The sequence below is a fragment of the Emys orbicularis genome, chromosome 6 (assembly GCF_028017835.1).
Source record: "Emys orbicularis isolate rEmyOrb1 chromosome 6, rEmyOrb1.hap1, whole genome shotgun sequence".
Classification (NCBI taxonomy): Eukaryota; Metazoa; Chordata; order Testudines; family Emydidae; genus Emys; species Emys orbicularis.
The window spans coordinates 13,018,354-13,042,191 of NC_088688.1; the positions used below are offsets into that span (position 1 = coordinate 13,018,354).

At 43.8% G+C, this 23,838-nt stretch overlaps 1 protein-coding gene across 1 annotated transcript in view; it reads right to left on the reverse strand.

Annotated features, from left to right (window-relative positions):
- LOXHD1 (lipoxygenase homology PLAT domains 1) overlaps positions 1–23,838 on the reverse strand; it is a 315,455-nt gene that overhangs the window by 21,146 nt on the left and 270,471 nt on the right. Inside the window, exons 41-42 of the mRNA XM_065406719.1 lie at positions 18,044–18,221; positions 7,844–8,029 (exon numbers count right to left, since the gene is read on the reverse strand). Of these exons, the coding sequence (XP_065262791.1) occupies positions 7,844–8,029; positions 18,044–18,221 (364 nt within the window). The remainder of the gene's footprint in view (positions 1–7,843; positions 8,030–18,043; positions 18,222–23,838) is intronic.

A 23,838-nucleotide genomic window follows, 5' to 3' on the forward strand; every position in this document is an offset into this window, starting at 1 on the left:
AGTGGATAGGTGGGAAGTAGTAGATGTGCAAACTAGGGAAATGTGGTCTAGATGGAATTACTACGAAGTGGATGCACAACTGGTTGAAAGACTGCATTCAAATAATAGTAATCAATGGTTTGCTGTCAAACTGGGAGGTGTATGTAGCGGGGTTCTGCAGGGGTCTGTCCTAGGTCTGGTACTATTAAATATTTTCATTAATAACTTGGATAACTGGAGTAGAGAGTACGCTTATAAAATCTGCAAATGACACCAAGCTAGGAGGGATTGCAAGCTCTTTGGAGGATAGGATTAGAATTCAAAATGACCTTGACAAATTGGAGAATTGGTCTGAAATCAAGATGAAATTCAATAAAGACAAGTGCAAAGTACTTAATTTAGGAAGGAAAAAATCAAATGCACAACTACAAAATGGGGAAAAATTGGGTAGGTGGTTGTACTGCTGAAAAGGCTCTGGGGGTTATAGTGGATCACAAATTGAATATGAGTCAACAATGTGGATGCAGCTGTGAAAAAGGCTAATATCATTCTGCAGTATATTAATAAAAGTGTTATGGGAGGTAACTGTCCTGCTTTATTTGGCACTGATGAGGCCTCAACTGGAGTACTGTGTCCCATTCTGGATGTCACACTTTAGGAAAACTATGGATGAACTGTAGAGAGTTCAGAGGAGAGCAACAAAAATGATAAAAGGTTTAGAGGAAAGGCTAAAAAAAACCTGGGTATGTTTAGTCTTGAGAAAAGAAGACTGAGGGGGGAACCTGATAACAGTCTTCAAATATGCTAAGGGCTGTTATAAAGGGGACAATGATCAATTGTTCTCCATGTCCATGGAAGGTAGGATAAGAAATAATGGGCTTAATCTGCAGCAGGGGTGATTTCTGTTAGATATTAGGGAAATTTTTCTAACGATCAGGGTAGTGAAACTCTGGAACAGGTTTCTACGGGAGGTTGTGGAATCCCCATCATTGGAGGTTTTTATAAACAGGTTCGACAAACCCTTCTCACGGATGGTCTAGGTTTACTTGGTCCTGCCACAATGAGGGGGCTGGACCTGGTGACGTCAAAGTCCCTTCTAGCCCTACATTGCTATGATTCTACGATCCCCAGTTTACAGATGGGGAAACTGAGGCACGGGGCGGTGAGAGATATGCCTAATATCACCCAGCAGGCTAGCAACAGAGCTAGGAATAGAACAGCCTTATATATTTCACCTCATTTGGGCTCCTATTAGTCCTGTTGTGGTAATTGGGCCTACAAACTTACCCGATTTGTGAGATCAACTGTAGAAATTTAGTGGAAAGATCATAAAAGTCACAATAAGTTGTAATAACCAATGTTGATGGGAAAGGCTGGCAAAGCAAGACAGAGGCTCAATGAGTCCAAACAAAAAGGCCTACTGATATAACTCAAAGACTGTGTTAAGATCATACCTGGTAAACAAGAAAAGTGTGGAAATGGAAAGCAATAAACCAAAATTGGTACCTCAGAATTTAGGCTTAACTGGTGGACAAAATAATGAGGGTACAGCCTTTTCCACCCATCATTCCCTTTTTGGGGTCCTCAAAAAAGAAACTCTGGGGAGCCCCCCACCATGTGTTCTTTTCTTTCTTCCTCTAGCTGAGAAAGTGCGTCCCGAGCTTCAGAGATTTCCCAGTTGATATTCCTGAGGATTCCCCACTTGTAACGCCGACAGACCCTGGTTGTCATCGGCTAACATCAAACCTGGGACCTCTGGAACTTAATGCATGAGCTGGTACTGCATGAGGTAAAAGACACATCTCTTTTAGCCAAAGCTATAGCAGACTCATCAATTTCTAGTTGGTCTAGTTGCCACCAGAGGGGGACAGAGTGCCGCCCCAAGCAGGCATGCGTTACAATGGCACTGAGGCTGAGGTTTCTGTGTACCAAACCCAAAACCTTGTTTAAAACTGTTTCATGTAGGACAGTGACTTGGGTCATGTTAACACCTTTGACTCTTTGGGCCCATTTATTCCATCTAAATTAATACAGCATCTCATACCACACTGTTTCTCACTGAGTAGAGAGATAACCAAATGTCTCTTAACAGCTTTTGACAAATGGTGAGCTTATCTTTTACACTGCTTTTAGGAACAGACGTATTTTTACGTCTCCACTGTCTGTACAACTTGAGCATCACGGAATTTGACTCAGGTGAAACCTAACAATAAACTCCACGAAGGCTCTGAGACAGAAAATTGTACCTCTAAAAGACTCTTGTGCAAAAACACTTTACTACTCAGGGCGAATATGTAACAGTGTTTTGAGGATGCTAAAGATAGTCTTGTGATTGGAGCATATTTCATGTTTTACTGAGGCACACTTTATGTAAGAGCACTTAGCATGGGTGAAGAGTAATTTGTAGGCAAGCATAACAGATGAGGCTCATAGTACAGATATGCTTTTAAAGAACAGATAACTTTACAACTGCTGTATGGGCTAGTGAGTTATTTTAATCTTATGGGGCAGAGAGAGGGAGAGAATCTGATACTACAATAATGAGCTACATTAGATGGACATGAGTAACCATGTAACATTATTATGTGACCCTTGTCCTACCTTCCCCAATTTTGTTTGCTTAAATAATTTTTTGTATCCTGTCAAAAATCCAGACTGTAAGCTCTTTGGGGAAGGGTGATTGTCTTCTATTTGTTCTCTAAAGCCCCACAGCACATGTTTGTGATAGACAGATACAAGGAAGGGGCCTTTCCCCCCAGCTATGAATAAAGAGGATGAACAGCAACAACTCTTATTGAAACAGGAGCTCAGTGCGTTCACCCACTTCCATGTGATGAATCTCAAGATACATTTAAGCAGGCTGATTTAAAAAAAGCAGGAAACAAAACTGGGCACTGGATGCATAGAATACGTGGATAACCATCAAGCGTTGACTAAAGGGCTTCAAAAAAGACGTAAACAAATCTTTAGTAAGGGCATAGAGAGTCCCTCATTTTCTTTTCATAATGTATTGTTTTATTATTGTCTGAAAGGACTGGAATTGAGTTGGTGCCTACATACTACAGTGATGGACTCTTCAGAATTGAGATATATAGTGAGTGCAAGCAAGTTTTAGGTAATTTAAGACCTACAGTAGTATGACCATAGCTGATAAGTTTCTTTAAGGACTATCCATTATGGTCAGAAAGAAGGTATTCTCCAGTTGTGTCTATCTCAAGAATGGTGGATGAGCTTCATTGTCCTGTGGAAGAGTCACCCAAAAGAAGTGGTGGAAGCACTTGGGATATTTAAAACAAAATCAGAAAACACACTAATACATATTATGTAGGGGACAATCCTGTTCTGGCAGAGGAATGGACTGAATTACATGGTGACTCTCTTCTCTCTGCTACTTCTATGACAATATAGAGAAATGTGTTTTCTCAGTAATTAAGCTCTTTGAATCTCTTTGGATCAAGGTGATGGAGATGATCAAGTGTTGGAAACTGATGACTCTAGAAAGACTGTACAGAACTTCTTCTAACAAGATGGGTGGAAAGAAAGATAAGAAGAGAGTCACTGTGCTTCTATAGGGAAATAATGTCACTACTCAGAGTTTTTAGTTACTTAAATGCAGGAACCTAAGATACTGGAAAACATTCAAACCTGATACTTCCACATTGGTGACTAATTCCCAAACCAGGAATGGATTTGGAAGAAATGCTTGTTCACTCTGTACAGTCATTGTTGTTCTTCGAGACGTGTCCCCCTACGGGTGCTCCACTCTAGGTGGGCTAGCGCCCCCTGTACCTTTGATCGGAGATATCTCCGGTGGTGGTGATCTGTTTGGCCCAAGCATGCATGCTAGTCAGCCTTGTGCCCCATGCTGTTGTTTTATAGCACTGCGCGGGCAAACTGCCCTCAGTTCCTTCTCAACCATGAAGCTCTATAGCAGAGAACTCTGAAGCAGAGGGGAAGGAGGGCGGATAGTGGAGCACCTGTAAGGGGACACATCTCAAAGAACTGCACAGACTGAGTAACCATTTCTTCTTCTTCGAGTAGTGTCCATAGAGGTGCTCCACTCTAGGTGAATACTGAGCAATTCTCTCTAAGACGGTGGGGGGAGGGCTCGAAGTTGAGTCCAGTATGGAAGTAAGTACAGCCGAGCCGAACACAGTATCAGAAGCAGAGTTGTGAGTTATTGCGTAGTATGTACAGACACCCAAGTAACGGCCTTACATATTTCAACATTGGTCACGTTTTTGGGAAATGTCATGAGAAGGTGATGAGTAACAGTCAGCATGGATTTGTCAAGAACAAATCATGTCAAACCAACCTACTGGCTTTCTTTGACAGGGTAACAAGCCTCGTGGATCGGGGAAAGCAGTAGATGTGATATATCTTGGCTTTAGTAAGGCTTTTGATACTGTCTCGAATGACCTCATAAACAAACTAGGGGAATACAACCTAGATGAAACTACTATAAGGTGGGTGCATAACTGGCTGGAAAACTGTTCCCAGAGAGTAGTTATCAGTGGTTCAAAGTCAAACTGGAAGGGCATATCCAGTGGGATCCTACAGGGATCAGTTCTGGGTCTGGTTCTGGTCAATATCTTCATCAATTATTTAGATAATGGCATAAAGAGTACGCTTATAAAGTTTGCAGACGATACCAAGCTGGGAAGGGTTGCAAGTGCTTTGGAGGATAGGATTAAAATTCAAAATGATCTGGACTAATTGGAGAAATGGTCTGAAGTAAACAGAATGAAATTCAATAAGGACAAATGCAAAGTACTCCACTTAGGAAGGACCAATTAGTTGCACACAGACAAAATGGGAAATGACTGCCTAGGAAGGAGTACTGCAGAAATGGATCTGGGGGTCATAGTGGATCACAAGCTAAATATGAGTCAACAGTATAACACTGTTGCAAAAAAGCAAACATCATTCTGCAGCAGAAGTGTTGTAAGCAAGACATGAGAAGTAATTCTTCCGTTCTACTCCACGCTGATTAGGCCTCAACTGGAATATTGTGTCCAGTTCTGGGTGCCACATTTCAGGAAAGATGTGGACAAATGAGAAAAGCAACAAATGCTTAAAGGTCTAGAAAACATGACCTATGATGGAAGATTGAAAAAACTGGGTTTGTTTAGTCTGGGGAAGAGAAGACTGGGGGGGGGGGGGAATGGACTGATGGAAATGATAACGGTTTTCAAGTACATAAAAGGTTGTTACAAGGAGGAGGGCGAAAAATTGTTCTCCTTAACCTCTGAGAATAGGACAAGTGCAGCAAGAGCAGGTTAGGTTGGACATTAGGAAAAAATTCCTAACTGTCAGGGTGGTTAAGCACTGGAATAAATTGCCTAGGGGGGTTGTGGAATCTCCATCATTGGAGACTTTTAAGAGCAGGTTGACAAACACCTGTCAGGGATGGTCTATAATTCTTAGTCCTGTCTTGAGTTCAGGGGACTGGACTAGAAAACCTCTTGAGGTCCCTTCCAGTCCTACGAGTCTATGATTCTATGAGTATTAAGAAGTTTTAAAAGTGGACACCATGAGTAGTTCAAATTCCTTGGCAGTCTCCAATGAGAGATGGATTGATAATAAAATGACCAGCTGCTAGTTAGCAGTGTGAAAGGAGAATGTATAACAGCCATTGACAATAATAAAAAAATAAATGAGCATGATTTCCAATGAGATGACCAATAATCTTGGTATAAATAAATGCATTTTTATTGAAAACCTGTAGGCCTCTAAGCATCTGATAACCCCCCCCCACCCCCCAAAACACAAGGCCAGGAATTTCAAACCAGTGGCATGCCCACTGAATAGAAAATAGAGACCTGAACATGCATAAAAAGTCCATCAATCGCCCCGGATGCCAGTGGCAATAAATGCTCCACTCACCCAACAAACTGTCATGGTTCATTATTAAAAGCTAGTGATAGGATGTGTTCCTTACATGACTAATACAAGAGCAATGAAGACGGCATGTGTTCTGATTTAAACCACAATTCTCTTTCTTACAAGGGGGGGGGGGGGGAAACAAGTAAATTTATATTGAACAAAACCTGGGTAGATAGTTTACATAGGGCCCAAAACTACAACTCCTAAATCTGGCAAAAATCCTATTACATACAGTTTTAAACATACATTGGGGGAATAAGAAGAAAGAATTGAGATTGCAGTGTATGAATATATACATAAACATTGGCTATTTTCTCAGATGTGCTTTGCGTCTGATGGATATGTTATAATTTTGGTAGCATGATTTATCATCAGGGGAGATAAAAGTTCTGTTAAGGAAAAAATTCTCTTTGTAATATTTTTAATTGCTAACCTCTTTGAAAACAGATTTGCAAGTCCATGTTGGTCAGCCATGGCAAAAAAAAAAAATCACGTGGAGCCTGCACTTTCTGCACAGCCAAAACACTATTATGTGTTTCTATAGCGCCTTTGTAGTATTTAAGTGCTTGGTCAATCAGAGATACAGAACTGGCCTTTAGTAGAGTTTGGGTGAGCACAGAATTAGGCCCATGAAAGTTGAACCTGGCTTGTTATGCTGCTCAGATTTTAAGCTTCTACATTTGCAGGTGCAAATTGTATACACAAATAACTGTGGGCAAATTGTATGTCTACAATTTATTGTGTCTGAAATCTTGAGTATTGATCCATTCTGGTCCAATGAAGTCAATAGGCGTGTTTCTACTGACTTCAATGAGAACTGGTTTAGACCATTACTTATCTAAATCCCTAATTTGAAGACACAGAAACCACACACCTAAGTGACGTATGTTGTTAGTGCAACTAATTGTGGATCCAAAGTTATGCTTGCATTGATGTGTGCAAGCAGAAATGGAGGCCAAGTTAAATGAAAATTCATATTTCCTATGTTTTTACTCTGCTGTTTCAGAACAAGTTTATATTTGGAGGCTAACGGCAAACAACCCTTCAGTTTGAGATTCTGATCCAAAAGGATTATTTTACATTAATTCCATGTGGGTCACAACCTTCCCCATTCCTATATATTGTCCATAAGGAGAGATAAAATAAGAGGACTCAGCATTTGATTCATTTACATGGATTGCTATAATGAAAACCAAGTGTGAATGCAAGATCTTCCTTTTGAGATGAGAAACTCAATTGTTAGCCATGATACAAGATGTAGCCACAATAAACCATGGTAATATCTTCTTGGACAGTTTGCTAACATGCTACTTGGCATCTGCATACGTTCTCTAATGAATATAGCTGCACAGAGCGCTGTGCTCCCTATTTCATTTAAGGTTTCAAACAGTAAAAGGCAGAGCACTGCAAACTCTACATATAAGATAGTGATTTTAATAAAGATAGACACAGTTCCTTATGGTAAATGTTTTATCTTCTAAAGCTCAGTGCATTACACCAAGCTACATTACTCTGTTGCTGGTCAGTGTCAGACTGATGGAGTTAAATTGCTGGAATGTGGTAGTGTCATGTTGCTAAAGTTTTCCATTAACCGAGTCATGTTGCTAGGATGGCAGAGGCCAGATGTCTGGCACTTTGAAGAATATAAAGATGGCTATAGAGGTTATTCTTGGTATGACAGTAGCACTCATAAGCCCCCACTGACAGAGGGGCCCCATTGTGCTAGGTGCTGTACAACTTATAGTAAGAAAGAGTCCTTTCCCCGAAGAGAGCCTGACTAACCCGACAAAGAATGGCAGGGGAAACAGTGGCCCAAAGAGGTGAAGTGACTTGCCACAGTTCACGCATTGGGTCAGTGGCTGAGCTGGGATTAGAACTCCTGAGTCCATGCCAAATCCACTAGACCAGGCTGCCTCTCCTAGCTCGAGACCATTACCCATCCCACCCTTCACCAAGCCACTCACGTCAGTCTAGTTACCTTTGTTGTCATGCCAGACGCGCACCTTACACAGGTCTCCCAGGCTCAGCATGTCGGGAAAATTGAAAACATCCATCTGGTTCCTTTCAAACTTGTTAGACTTGTTAGACTCCTTCAGAGCAAGAGTCCCGCTGTCTCCGTTCTCCCCAAACATAATCAAGGACACGTTGGCGTCGGTCCCAGCTCCTGGAAGGAGATGGCAAAACACAACACAGTAACTGCTACAATGTCTCTGAAGCCAACCAAAATGGGTACAGAAATGGAGGCTAAAAGTGACTGGGATTCTTGCTCTAATGTGCAACACTCTTAGGGCAGAGCTGATGAATAGAGTTGATTCTTGCATGATTCTGCTGGACCAGCAAAGAGAGGCTTCACAGCAGGCAGGAAACAAGCGAATACTTTGAACTTGTCCCCACAAATTTAGTGTGAGTGGCAAGTCCTTATACACAAGTTGCCATAATAATTTTGATAATATACCCACCTCTTACATAGCACATTTCATCCACAGATCTCAAAGCGCTCTACAAAGGAGAGCACTGTCATTATCCCTATTTTATGGATGGGGAAACTGAGGCACAGGAAAGTGAAATGAAGTGACTTGCCCAAGGTCACCCACCAGCAGAACTGGAAACAGAATGTAGGTCTTCCGAGTCCCAGTCCAGTGCTCCATCCTAACATTCCTGGTGACTGTGCCAGAGTAATACAGTAAGAACGTGGTTGTGTCAGCCAATGTCCACTGCCTGCCATTCAGCAGTGCAGTTCTAATTCACGGGGTAGCCTGGGATCTCCCAAATAGCATGGTGTAATAACATGGGCATTGAGAGCCATTCAAGCACCACCACAGGCCAGAGGACACACAGTTGCATAGGAGGCAGGCAGCAGTAGCACTACACTGGGGCCCAGCACAGATGCTCTTAAAGGCAGGGCAGGGAAGCCTACAGTAAGAGATTTGTATCATCTTTGCTTAAAGAGTAGGATGCCCAAAGACGTGGAGAAACTAGTGGTCAAGGAGCTAGTACCTGTTGGAATGCTCTGTGTTGGGCTTGTGAGCTGGCATGGACACCTTCCCCCTCACTGCCACAGGCCTCTCTTGGCCTGCCAGGGCCCCTTCCCACTTTGCCATTTCCCTCTCCTGGCAAGTAGTGGCCCCAAACTGATCCTCAAAGTGCTCCCACATGGGAGAGAGGCTAGTCCTGCTCTACGGGCTGGACCTCCAGCTACTGCCCATCTTGCTGCTACCTTCCTCCCTTTGTCAAGCATGGGGTTTGAGTGCAGGACTAAGCAAACAGCACAGGGAGTGTTCCACAGTCATGGTCAAACTACTGCTATCTTGATGTCTCTCCCAGAATTCTAGCTCATCTGCTTTCCCCATTCTTCAGCGCAATGCCCTCCGCACATCGCATTCAAGTGCCCCCAATCTCTCTCCCAGCTGCACCACCATCCTTACCTTCCTCCTATCTGCCTCTAGCCGCCTCCTCCTCTGCTGTATCACATGGTGTCTATGCACATGTGTGCTTATCTAACATAAAAACAGTGGGTGAGATTTTCAGAAGCATTCAGCATTGGTCTAATTCTTCTCTCACTTCCTTCAATGGGAGAATTTTTAGGCCAACACTGAGTGCTTTTGAAAATCCCACCTATTATGTGTCTCTCCTACATCCTGTCCCACCACCACAGAAGCATTTCTAAGATGGACTCTATACCAATCTGGTACCCAGTATGGAATTTCACATGGGCATGGGTGAAATTATGAGCATTTTGCCTGGCACCGTCTATAATTCCATAACAAAGCACTGGTTCACAGAAGCAAATTTGCTTTTCTGAGGCCGGACTTTTATTGCTGCATCAGACCTGAGGGGCCTTCTAATTCTGGCAACTGAAAAAGGGACAATCAAACCCAAACCTGGCTCACAAAGAAACTCAGCCTTTGCCACCCTTTGCTAGAAGCTCCAATTTTTCAGACTTTGGAGGCCTCAAGCCAATTCTTGTACAAGCATATTGCAAACCCGTCAGCTGTACAATGATTTTTGTACAGCTCTGCTCAAGCGCCAAGGGGAAAATGTGAGGAACCTGGGAAGCTCGTGACAAAATAAGTTTCACTGCAGGACAATGCTTTATAATACATTCTTCCAAATTTGTATTAACCACATATATCTGTACACAAAGAAAAACAGAACCAATGCAAAAGTGACTCACTTGCATGCAGAGGACAGTCAAATAAATGTCTCACACCTACATGACATTTTGCTTGTGTTAAATCGGGACTAATTTTCAGCAGTTCCCTGAGAAAAATTTAAGGAAGGAAGGAAAGCACCAGGGATTCATGCAGTTCAGTCAGCAGTACCTTTCATGGCCCTAAAGCTTGCTGAGGTGATGAACAAAGCAGAATAGTCTACTTTCTTATAAGAGGCAGGCTCCCAATTAATGCAAGGTCTCAAAAAAGCACAGAACCGACTGGCTTTTAGCAAAACCTTCTTGGCAGGAAGCAGCTTATGAAGGCCTCATGCCGTGACAGTAACTTCACAAGCAATTAGTACGAGATGGGAAAGAAAAGAACAGAAATTGCTGAATCAATGGATATTTCACCTAGCTGACTTTTTTTGGTTCCTTGAAACAGACACACACACTTAGGAACTGCAGCAAATTTGACATGTAACCGACAAACAAAACAAAGAGGTCAAGTCAGTGTGATGAGGTAGCTGTCATGCTCCTGGTGGCAGAAGCCAGAGTGGGTCCTTTACTCTTTGAGGAGCTGTACTGGTTTACCAGTCTTGGGCCTGATCCAAAGTCCACTGAAGTCAGTGGGAGTTTTCCCTTGAACTGAACTGGGCTTTGATCAGACACTTAGAAACGGACTGCACCCATCACCTCATATTTGGTGAACTGTAAACTGTAGCTGAGCTTACAACAACAATAATGGATCGTATAATAGTAGAGATATTAATATTTACCTGCCTCTTAGGCCAACTATATTAATTAATGAGTTTTGGAGATAGTGCAATATAATTATTAGTTCAGGATCTTTATTTTTGCAGTGCCACATATTTGATGGCTACAAATAAAATATAGAAACAGGACTTAAATCAAGATCACTAAGGAGAGAGGATGGTTTTGAGCATCAAGAGATCTGGGTTCTATTTCCAGCTATGTCTCTGTCATATCTTGAATTAAATAGTTTAAACCTGAGTCACTAAAAAGGAATAGCTCTCACCATGTTTCTTTCCTTCCTTTGCTGCTGATTCCCTTCCCTAAACTCCCTTTCCAATGTTCTCAAGTAAAAATTGCCTACACTCACTGCATAGTACTGCACCATTGAATCAGATGGACCCACCATTACCGTGGGCAAGTCTCTTAAGGACAAATGTTCAAAAATGTCTTTAAATTTTGAGTACCTTCATATCTGGAGACCCAAATATAACCCTCACTAAACTTCATCTGAAGTTGTGAGTACTCTGCACCTCTGATAGTCCAGCTGAAGTTGTCTCAAGTTTCCATCCGATCTACTGGGAGACCAGCTCTTTCAAAAACCACTTATCTAGGTGCCCAAAGCAGGACTTAGGGTACATTTAACCCAAAATAGACATGCCAGGATTTTCAAAAAAGGATGTCTCAAGATAGGGCCCTGACATCATAAAAGCACCCACATCTTCTTAAAGGGTCACTTATCTTAGGCTGGGCTAGCATCCAGAGAGTGTATTACTGTATCAGGATTCTAAGGATCTTAGAACAGGCCTTTGTAAACCTATTATTCCTGCATTCATGCACTGTATTGGTTTCCTATCTGCTTTAGGGAGCAATTCAAGATGTTGGTTTTAAGGAATATAACCTGGGACCTGGCTGCTTTAGAGACCTTTTCTCGTCCTATCTACCTTCATGCTGACAGCTAACATCTGAAGCACTTCTGACAGCCCCTAGATCTGATCTTTGGAAGACTGGAGTCATGTCATTTGCAGTAGAAGAGCCTCACTTGCAGGAGGGGTGGAAGAATAAGAACATAAGAACGGCCGTACCGGGTCAGACCAAAGGTCCATCTAGCCCAGTATCCTGTCTACCAACAGTGGCCAATGCCAGGTGCCCCAGAGGGAGTGGACCAACAGGCAATGATCAAGTGATCTCTCTCCTGCCATCCATCTCCATCCTCTGACAAACAGAGGCTAGGGACACCATTCCTTACCCATCCTGGCTAATAGCCATTAATGGACTTAACCACCATGAATTTATCCAGTTCTCTTTTAAACGCTGTTATAGTCCTAGCCTTCACAACCTCCTCAGGTAAGGAGTTCCACAAGTTGACTGTGCGCTGCGTGAAGAAGAACTTCCTTGTATTTGTTTTAAACCTGCTGCCTATTAATTTCATTTGGTGACCCCTAGTTCTTGTATTATGGGAATAAGTAAACAACTTTTCCTTATTCACTTTCTCCACATCACTCATGATTTTATATACCTCTATCATATCCCCCCTTAGTCTCCTCTTTTCCAAGCTGAAGAGTCCTAGCCTCTTTAATCTCTCCTCATATGGGACCTGTTCCAAACCCCTAATCATTTTAGTTGCCCTTTTCTGAACCTTTTCTAGTGTCAGTATATCTTTTTTTAGATGAGGAGACCACATCTGTACGCAGTATTCGAGATGTGGGAGTACCATCAATTTATATAAGGGCAATAATATATTCTCAGTCTTATTCTCTATCCCCTTTTTAATGATCCCTAACATCCTGTTTGCTTTTTTGACTGCCTCTGCACACTGCGCGGACATCTTCAGAGAACTATCCACGATGACTCCAAGATCTTTTTCCTGACTTGTTGTAGCTAAATTAGCCCCCATCATATTGTATGTATAGTTGGGGTTATTTTTTCCAATGTGCATTACTTTACATTTATCCACATTCAATTTCATTTGCCATTTTGTTGCCCAATCACTTAGTTTTGTGAGATCTTTTTGAAGTTCGTCAGAGTCTGCTTTGGTCTTAACTATCTTGAGCAGTTTAGTATCATCTGCAAACTTTGCCACCTCACTGTTTACCCCTTTCTCCAGATCATTTATAAATAAGTTGAATAGGATTGGTCCGAACACTGACCCTTGGGGAACACCACTAGTTACCCCTCTCCATTCTGAGAATTTACCATTAATTCCTACCCTTTGTTCCCGGTCTTTTAACCAGTTCTCAATCCATGAAAGGACATTCCCTTTTATCCCATGACAACTTAATTTACATAAGAGCCTTTGGTGAGGGACCTTGTCAAAGGCTTTCTGGAAATCTAAGTACACTATGTCCACTGGATCCCCCTTGTCCACATGTTTGTTGACCAATTCAAAGAACTCTAATAGATTAGTAAGACATGATTTCCCTTTACAGAAACCATGTTGACTATTGCTCAACAGTTTATGTTTTTCTATGTGTCTGACAATTTTATTCTTAACTATTGTTTCGACTAATTTGCCCGGTACCAACGTTAGACTTACCGGTCTGTAATTGCTGGGATCACCTCTAGAGCCCTTTTTAAATATTGGCGTTAAATTAGCTAACTTCCAGTCATTGGGTACAGAAGCCGATTTAAAGGACAGGTTACAAACCTTAGTTAATAGTTCCGCAACTTCACATTTGAGTTCTTTCAGAACTCTTGGGTGAATGCCATCTGGTCCCGGTGACTTGTTAATGTTAAGTTTATCAATTAATTCCAAAACCTCCTCTAGTGACACTTCAATCTGTGACAGTTCCTCAGATTTGTCACCTACAAAAGCCGGCTCAGGTTTGGGAATCTCCCTAACATCCTCAGCCGTGAAGACTGAAGCAAAGAATCCATTTAGTTTCTCCGCAATGACTTTATCATCTTTAAGCGCTCCTTTTGTATCTCGATCATCAAGGGGGCCCACTGGTTGTTTAGCAGGCTTCCTGCTTCTGATATACTTAAAAAACATTTTGTTATTATCTTTGGAGTTTTTGGCTAGCCGTTCTTCAAACTCCTCTTTGGCTTTTCTTATTATATTCTTGCACTTAATTTGGCAGCGTTTATGCTCCTTTCTATTTGCCTCACTAGGATTTGACTTCCACTTTTTAAAGGAAGTCTTTTTATCTCTCACTGCTTCTTTTACATGGTTGTTAAGCCACGGTGGCTCTTTTTTAGTTCTTTTACTGTGTTTCTTAATTTGGGGTATACATTGAAGTTGGGCCTCTATTATGGTGTCTTTAAAAAGTGCCCATGCAGCTTGCAGGGATTTCACTTTTGTCACTGTACTTTTTAACTTCTGTTTAACTAACCCCCTCATGTTTGCATAGTTCCCCCTTTTGAAATTAAATACCACAGTGTTGGGCTGTTGAGATGTTCTTCCCACCACAGGGATGTTGAATGCTATTGTATTATGGTCACTATTTCCAAGCGGTCCTGTTATAGTTACCTCTTGGACCAGCTCCTGGGCTCCACTCAGGACTAAATCTAGAGTTGCTTCTCCCCTTGTGGGTTCCCGTACCAGCTGCTCCATGAAGCAGTCATTTAAAGTATCGAGAAATTTTATCTCTGCAGTTCGTCCTGAAGTGAAATGTTCCCAGTCAATATGGGGATAATTGAAATCCCCCTATTATTGGGTTCTTAATTTTGATAGCCTCTCTAATTTCCCTTAGCATTTCATCATCACTATCACTGTCCTGGTCAGGTGGTCTATAATAGATCCCTAATGTTATATTCTTATTAGAGCATGAAATTACTATCCATAGAGATTCTATGGAACATGTGGATTCACTTAAGATTTTTACTTCATTTGATTCTACATTTTCTTTCACATATAGTGCCACTCCCTCCCCTGCACGACCTGTTCTGTCCTTCCGATATATTTTGTACCCTGGAATGATTGTGTCCCATTGATTGCTCTCAGTCCACCAGGTTTCTGTGATGCCTATTATATCAATATCCTACTGTATCACGAGGCACTCTAGTTCACCCATCTTGTTATTTAGACTTCTAGCATTTGTGTACAAGCACTTTAAAAACTTGTCACTGTTTATTTGTCTGCCCTTTTCTGATGTGTTAGATTCTTTTTTATGTGAAAGTTTATCATCTGATCTGGCCCTTACATTATCCTGCTCCATCCTCTGCTCCTGACTATAACCTGGAGAATCTCTATCATTAGACTCTCCCCTAAGAGAAGTCTCTGTCCGATCCACATGCTCCTCTGCAGCAGTCGGCTTTCCCCATCTCCTCGTTTAAAAACTGCTCTACAACCTTTTTAATGTTTAGTGCCAGCAGTCTGGTTCCACTTTGGTTTAGGTGGAGCCCATCTCTCCTGTATAGGCTCCCCCCATCCCAAAAGTTTCCCCAGTTCCTAATGAATGTAAACCCCTCCTCTCTACACCATCGTCTCATCCACGCATTGAGACTCTGAAGCTCTGCCTGCCTACCTGGCCCTGTGCGTGGAACTGGGAGCATTTCTGAGAATGCCACCATAGAGGTCCTGGATTTCAGTTTCTTGCCTAGCAGCCTAAATTTGGCCTCCAGGACATCTCTCCTACCCTTCCCTATGTCATTGGTACCTACATGTACCACGACCACCGGCTCCTCCCCAGCACTACACATAAGTCTGTCTAGATGCCTCGAGAGATCCGCAACCTTCGCACCAGGCAGGCAAGTCACCATGCGGTTCTCCCGGTCATCACAAACCCAGCTATCTACGTTTCTAATGATCGAATCTCCCATTACTAACACCTGCCTTTTCCTAGCAACTGGAGTTCCCTCCCCCGGAGAGGTAACCTCAGTGCGAGAGGCAACCCCAGCACCATCTGGAAGGAGGGTCCCAACTATGGGAAGGTTTCCCTCTGCTCCTGTTGACTGCTCTGCTTTCCTGGGCCTTTCATCCTCCTCAACAGCGCAGGGGCTGTCTGACCGGAGGTGGGACAATTCTACAGTGTCCCGGTAGGTAGCAGAGTTTGTGTTATTGTTTAAATTACTTAAATGCACCCAGAGGCTGTGGAGATGGATGCAGAAAATAACTCTATAATGAGAAATAAATGGGCCTGATTCTGCATTTCTTTACAGCAGTGGAGTTCAGTGGAGTTACTGCTGGTTTACATCGGTGTGACAGTGGCAGATGCATCATGCTCGACATACCGAACAAGCAATTTATTACCTAGAGAGAAGGGCTTTTCCTGACAAGTGCGTGGTTCACAACTTGACCCCTTCCCAGATACGTTGGCTAAAGCGCAGCATCATGCAGCCCAGTGTATAATTTGATCCAAACTCATCCTCATTGTCATCTGTTCTCTCCCACCAGCTGCCACGGATCATAATGAAAGAAAATGTTTCATCATTAATACCCATCACCCTTCATTCAACATGAAGAGGAGGTGAGTCTGCTGCTGCTGTCACCTCCCATTCTGCTCTCATTTCTATGCCCCTTGCCATTGTGAGCCAGGGCTGAATTGCAGAAAAAGTTGACACTATGCTCATAGTGTTTATACCGGATGGAAGGTCAGGCACACAAACACATCCTCATATTCTCTCTCTTGTTTTTAGTACTCCATGACATGTTTTTAATGTTTTGCAGCCCTGTTGGTCCCAGGATATTAGAGAGACAAGGTGGATGAGGTAATATCTTTTACTGGACCAACTACTGTTGGACGGAAACACATTTTTCAAGATACCCAGAGATCCTTTTCATACAAGATAGACCTCACCCACCTTGTCTCTCTACATGTTTTTAAGGCATGCAGTGGGCAGCAAGGCAGCAATGTCACTAAGACACCTCGTCAGGGGCGATCTTTATATTCTAAACACAAATCCCTCACATGGTGTAAATTCAATGCTAGAAAGGGGGAAATAAAAGAGAGCTGAAGACTGAGCAATGTTGGAAGATCCAGAGCAGGGATAAGCCAGTCAGAAAGTGTGTGTACGTGATAAAGTGTATCTTGCACTGATTTGGCATTCAGTGATTGTGTAAAATGAGTGTAAGATTCACAGAGTGTATCTAAAGCAGGGGTCGGCAACGTTCGGCACGCGGCTTGCCAGGGTAAGCACCCTGGCGGGCCGGGCCAGTTTTATTTACCTGCTGATGCGGCAGGTTCGGCCGATAGCGTCTCCCACTGGCCGCGGTTCGCCGTCCCGGGCCAATGGGGGCGGCGGGAAGCGGCGCGGGCGAGCGATGTGCTGGCCGCGGCTTCTCGCCACCCCCATTGGCCCGGGACGGCGAACCGCGGCCAGTGGGGGCCGCGATCAGGCGAACCTGCTGCGTCAGCAGGTAAATAAAACTGGCCCGGCCCGCCAGGGTGCTTATCCTGGCGAGCCGCGTGCCGAACGTTGCCGAACCCGATCTAAAGTGTATCTTGCACTGATTTGGTATTCAGCGATTGTGTAAAATGATTACACAGAGGAGTTGGAGAGAGGATCCCATGGAAATAGGCAGTGATCCCAGCTAATGGCATTGCAAGCCCATTTTATTGAGATATTTGAAGCTCTGCAACTTTCTTCTGTCATTAACTGAACTTTTCCAAAGTTCCACAGTCTGGGTCTTACCCTGGGGCTGGCTTTTCATGCTCTTTAAATACTTTGCACTTTCATAGAATCCGAGAATTGTAGGGCTAGAAGGGACCTCAAGAGGTCATCTAGTCCAGTCCCCTGCACTGAGGCAGAACTAGGTATACTTAGACCATCCCTGCAAGGGTCTCAAAGCACGTTACAAAGGAGAGTGAATACCGTCAGCCCCATTTCACAGAGAAATACACCACGGCACCAAGCAGTTAAGGGAATTACCCAAGTCACACAGGAAACCTGTAGCAGGTCAAGGAATTGAACCCAGATCCCTGAGCCTTAACCACAAGAACAACCTTCTGCTGTACACAACAGCAGGACCTGATCAAGAAAGGACCAGTGACAGTAGCAATGTGTCTAGCAATTGTTGTCTATTGATTCTTTAAGGGGAAGCAGCTGCATTATTTTTAAATTAAAAAAAATTTAATTTAATTTAATTTAGTCAAATACAGACCTAGAGGCTTAAAATTATATTTGCTCTGTAGCAGATTTCCTGTTCTCCACTGAATAATGTTGAGTTTCTGTAATAAAGACACTCTTATCCTCCAGGAATGTCAAGGGTCCAGGACTGTAGGACCAAATTCTGCCCTCAGAAATAGCATAATTTCCACTGAAATATGAGATTGTATCTGTAGGTAAAATTTGAGCCTGGTGCTAGAAAACCAGAAATTGACAAAATGACCCTACCTCCAATATCACTGGTTTTAACCTGAACAGTGTATGTGGTATTCTCCATCATCTGCTCTTCATTTATCACTGCAGGCATCTCGCACACAAGAGCTCCCTTAGCATTTCTGAGCTTGGACAGCCATTCGCTGTATGTAAACGTGGTCACTTCTTGATTCGACAGGTTCTTCAGGATGATCTGGGGAAACGAAGGAATTTCAGCCACGGTTAAAATAAGGGCAGAGATAAGGCTTAGAAGTAGCACCGTGCAATTGAGAGCGGATAGAATGTTTGGTATAACTCTGGCCACAGACCAGCCCAGAGTCCAACACACACGTATTCAGGTCACCAGCTCCTTTTAAGCAACTTTTACTGGTCTCATGATGGTTCCAGTGGGATGGGAGAAGTACTGTGTGCTGTTCTTGAGCTAATCCTCTCCACAAGGCTGGACCTTCGTATGATGGAAAGGCAACGGAAGCATTGGAGAGGTATTCCAGAGGACACCAAACAAAAATCTACGGCTTACTTTGGAGGGGGGCAAGGCAAATAACAGTTTATATGACTAATTGGCAGAAGCAGAAAGTACACAGAAGTGAAGCAGCACATCAGGAAGTGCTGAGTGGCTGCACGAGCCCCCGCAAGAGGAGGTTGGCATGGTGCTGCCTGATCAGCATATGGCAGTGTTGCCAAACTAGAGAAATTAAAAAAAAAAAAAAAAGCAAATGTCAATTGAAACAGAAACTCATGCAATAATTTATCTTCAATGTAAGACGCAACCAAACCCTGTTCCCAGTACTCGTGATCCTGTGCCCCACACATACATTCTGGCACCATTGTGAGTAGCATCATATCCTGACAAAAGCTTACAGGAAAATACTTGGTGCGGGAACAGCCAAGCCTGGATTCACAAAGGGACTCCGGCATTGTGATGCAAAGCATTGCAATGCCTAACTTTTGGGCACCTAGAAAAATCACAGCACAACACTGCAATCCCTGAAGCCTGAGTTAGGTGTCTAGGCTCCCCTATACAATGACTGGGGAGAGGTAAGCACTTTAGACTGCAATCCACAAAAGTCAGCATGATAGGCAGAGAGCTGCTTAAGCTAATGAATGGGAGATGCTGATGAGAGGGGTCTTTCTGAAGCCCCAGCCCTCTCATGGGAATAGGCACCTAAATCCATGCTGGAAGGAGTCACCGATCGCTGCTAGCAATCCCTCTCCTGGAGTATGGCCGCTAAAGTCATTCCTTGTGAGCATGATTTAGGCACCTGCCTCCCTCCACACAAGATGTACAGACAAGGAAGTGGTAGTGTGACCCACCTAATAATTTTTTGCACAATGGTTAGAAGACTCACCTGGGGTGGGGGAGACCGCAGTTCAATGCGACCCTCTGCCTGAGGGGGAGAATGGATTTGAACAGGAGTCTCCCACCTCGCAGGAGCATGCTCTACCCACCCTGCTGTGGGCTAGTCTAATGTTGGGGAGCTCCCTCAATTTCTCCTCTTGAATCTTCCATTCATTTCAATGGCAGTTAGGAGCCTAAGTACCTTTAAGGAGCTGGGCCTCAGTGCCCATGGGTTGAGCCCAATGTTATTTTCGTTGCATTTGGATCAGAAGGGTTAGGATCCTAGCACTTAGGTGGGGCTCTTTTTGTTTGTTCTCTGTTCTTTTTGTTGAGAGCATTGGCTGCTGGCTTGCCAACGCCAGTGGGGCAGTGGATTGTGTTTCAACTATTTTTCAGCGCAGCCCCCTAAGGCTCTGATGCGAATATTTAAATGTTTGTACATCTAAATATATTAATAAGTGATAGTTGACCCTATTAGGATTTTGAGGGGGAATGTCAGTATCTCTATAAGAGGGTGGCCTTCTCCTTTAAGGTTCAGGAGACCTGGAGCTAGCTAGTCAGCCCCTCCCCTGCCCCCGTGCCCTAGTTAGCTGCTGCAGGGTCAGGAGACAGCCTGAAACTCCTGGGTCTCAAACAAGGACTGAGGCTAGGTCTACACTACAGCGGGGGGTCGACCTAAGATACGCCACTTCAGCTACGTGAATAGCGTAGCTGAAGTGGCGTATTTTAGGTCGACTTACCTGGCTGTGAGGACGGCGGCAAGTCGACCGCTGCCGCGCCGCCGCCGACTCCGCTACCGCCTCTTGCCGCAGTGGATTTCCGGAGTCGACGGTAGAGCCATCAGGGATCGATTTTATCGCGTCTTCACTAGACGCGGTAAGTCGATCCCCGATAGACCGATTGCTACCCGCCGGATCGGCGGGTAGTGAAGACCTGCCCTGAGAAAAGTCAGTTTGTGGGAGGAGCCACAAGTCTGGGCTCTTGTGGAAGGCTCTGAAAGGACTCCAAAGAAGTAGTCTAGGAGCCTGAGCTCTACACAGGGCAGGGAAGATGGAAAGGTAACCCAGAGTGGCTGAGCTTGCGAGAGGGGAAGCAGCTTGAGAGACAATCATAGAATCATAGAAGATTAGGGTTGGAAGAGATCTCAGGAGGTCATCTAGTGCAACCCCCTGCTCAAAGCAGGACCAATCCCCAACTAAATCATCCCAGCCAGGGCTTTATCAAGCTGGGCCTTAAAAGCCTCTAAGGATGGAGATTCCACCACCTCCCTAGGTAACCCATTCCAGTGCTTCATCACCCTCCTAGTGAAAAAGTTTTTCCTAATATCCAACCTAGACCTCCCCCACCGCAACTTGAGACCATTACTCCTTGTTCTGTCATCTGCCATTACTGAGAACAGCTGAGCACCATCCTCTTTGGAACCCCCTTTCAGGTAGTTGAAGGCTGTTATCAAATCCCCCTCACTCTTCTCTTCTGCTGACTAAATAAGCCCAGTTCCCTCAGCCTCTCCTCATAAGTCATGTGCTCCAGCCCCCTAATCATTTTTGTTGCCCTCTGCTGGACTATCTCCAATTTGTCCACATCCCCTCTGTGGTGGGGGGTCCAAAACTGGATGCAATACTCCAGGTGTGGCCTCCTCAGTGCCGAATAGAGGGGAATAATCACTTCCCTCGATCTGCTGACAATGCTCCTATTAATGCAGCCTATTATGCTGTTAGCCTTCTTGGCAACAAGGGCACACTGTTGACTCATATCCAGCTTCTCGTCCACTGTAATCCCTAGGTCCTTTTCCGCAGAACTGCCGCTTAGCCAGTCGCTCCCCAGCCTGTAGCAGTGCATGGGATTCTTCCATCCTAAGTGCAGGACTCTGCACTTGTCCTTATCAAACCTCATCAGATTTCTTTTGGCCCAAGCCTCCAATTTGTGTAGGTCACTCTGGACCCTATCCCACCCTCCAGTGTATCTACCTCTCCCCCCAGCTTAGTGTAATCCGTGAACTTGCTGAGGGTGCAATCCATCCCATAATCCAGATCATTAATGAAGATGTTGAACAAAACTGGCCCCAGGACCAACCCCTAGGGCACTCCGCTTGATACTGGCTGCCACCTAGACATCAAGCCGTTGATCACTACCCGTTGAGCCTGACAATCTAGCCAGCTTTCTATCCACCTTATAGATCATTCTTCCATTCCATACTTTTTAACTTGCTGGCAAGAATACTGTGGGAGACTGTATCAAAAGCTTTGCTAAAGTCAAGGTATATCACGTCCACCATTTCCCGCATATCCACAGAGCCAGTTATCTCATCATAGAAGGCAATCAGGTTGGTCAGGCATGACTTGCCCTTGGTGAATCCATGTTGACTGTTCCTGATCACCTTCCTCTCCCCCAAGTGCTTCAGAATGGGTTCCTTGAGGAACGCTCTATCCCAGAGCAGAGAGACTTAAAGGGAGCTCAGAAGGTGGAGTCCAAGGGAAGCAAAAGAACTGCTGTCAACTCCAGCCTGTGTGGGGAAGGCTGAGAGGACCCACCTCAGAGGAGACAACGGAGCAGGGAGCGCCTGCAATGCCATTCTTGGCCAGCAGGGGGTGTTATAGGGCAGGCACACCCTGTGACAATCAACAGAGGGTCCTGTGGCACCTTTAAGACTAACAGAAGTATTGGGAGCATAAGCTTTCGTGGGTAAGAACCGCACTTCTTCAGATGCAAGAGTGACAATCCTTCACTTTAAAAAAAAAAAAAAAAAGGTGTTTCAGGAATAGTGTGTATAAATACAGCCCCAGTAGTCTGCCGTGTAGTTAAGCGAATACCATCACTGGCAGGAGCCTTAATCTGCACCCAAGCAATTCTGCAATTTTATTTTGCTCGGAGTACTGTAATGGAGAGGTTTGGTACCTCAGTCATTTCAATTTACCTCTACCCACATCTCCTAGAAGAGAGCAGCCTGAGCAGCTTCCCCCGGGGGGCCTGCCGACTCCCCAATGTACACAAACCAACGCTGGGGTAATTGAACTTGTGCTTATACTTTAAAGTGCCCAGCACACGTGTAGAAGAATCCATAACGAGGTTCTGATTCTGTGATTGTTCTCATCAGGACACTGAAAAAGGAAAGAGAATAACCCCCTCTTCATTGCAAAGGGAGAACACTTGCGGGCTCTGCTTTGAATGAACGGTCTCAAACTCTCGTGGAATTTTTATAATATAAAGGAAAACTCTAACCGAACAATGTCAACTCAGATGGTTGCATTCAGGATGGTTTGTAGGTATTGGGTGCAATGCAAGGAGTGCTTTATTAAGGCAGCTTCATAGCAGACGGGGCATGGATTGTACAACCCCCAATGAATCAAATGTCCAGATTTTTAACCCTAACCCTAAAAGTTTCCCATTCTCTCACTCAGCAAATCCTCATCTCCTCCCATTACTTCCCAACCCTCTACCTTACCTCCCAGAGCCATTGGGATGCTTTACCTTCGCTAGCAGGATCCTTGGAAGGGACTCATCAGTAGGGGATATGTATAACCATTGAGGCAGTAGGTGGAGCTGCCATGTGGCCCAGAACCCAACAACAGCAGGAGAGTTGTAAAAAGTGGCCTCTAATTTTGCGTGCTTTGAATGTTGGGTCTTCTGACTTCAGCCACCCAGGGCCTGATCTCCTGAAGTGCTGAGCACCCACAATTCCCGTTGGTGATATAGGTGCCCAACATTCTGAAAAATCAGGCCTTAAGTGTCTCAAAATTGCATCCCCCCAAATCAGTGGCAAGTTTTGAATTTTTCCCTAAGCTCCTCAGAGCTTTCAACTCCTTACTGTATAGCCCCAGTGCTGCAAACTGTTGTGTGCGCACATAGGGATCTTTTTGCAGAACTGGGGACTAAGTTTGTAAAATGGCATGTTAATATCTGGGGATCTATAAATAACAATGAACAATGATGGCTACTGCTCAACATGCTATGCATCAAGATCTTGATCCCATTCATATTTGAAGTCATAATTTAAAATCCATTTTTAAATATTTTAAGTCTTACTTTTAAATCCGTTTGCATTTTTAATGCAGTTTGGATCTTAAGTATCAGGTTATTTACCCCACTGAGCTTCTGAATGGGGGGTTGCAACGTATCTCAAATAGAGAAAAAGAATTATGAAGAAAAATATCTTTTCTGCTGGTAAATTGAGAGGTTTAGCTATGTACATCTTTGATGCATTTTAATTGGTGTTTATACACTTCTATTTCTAGTAAACTAAAAGCAGCATAAATTATGATCAGCGAACTGTTTACAAAAAGACCAAAGAGAATTAAAAAGAACGTTTATTGTTATTTCAACAGAACAAGAAAACTGAGAATGTCCTATGGCTAAATAGAGCAACAAATGGTTAATTATGGGGTTGATAGCTTAATCTAGCTTCTCATTTCACCATGCTAGTTAGCACAAACTGTGAACCATCTGTCTGAGATTTTAGCAATATCCCCACATG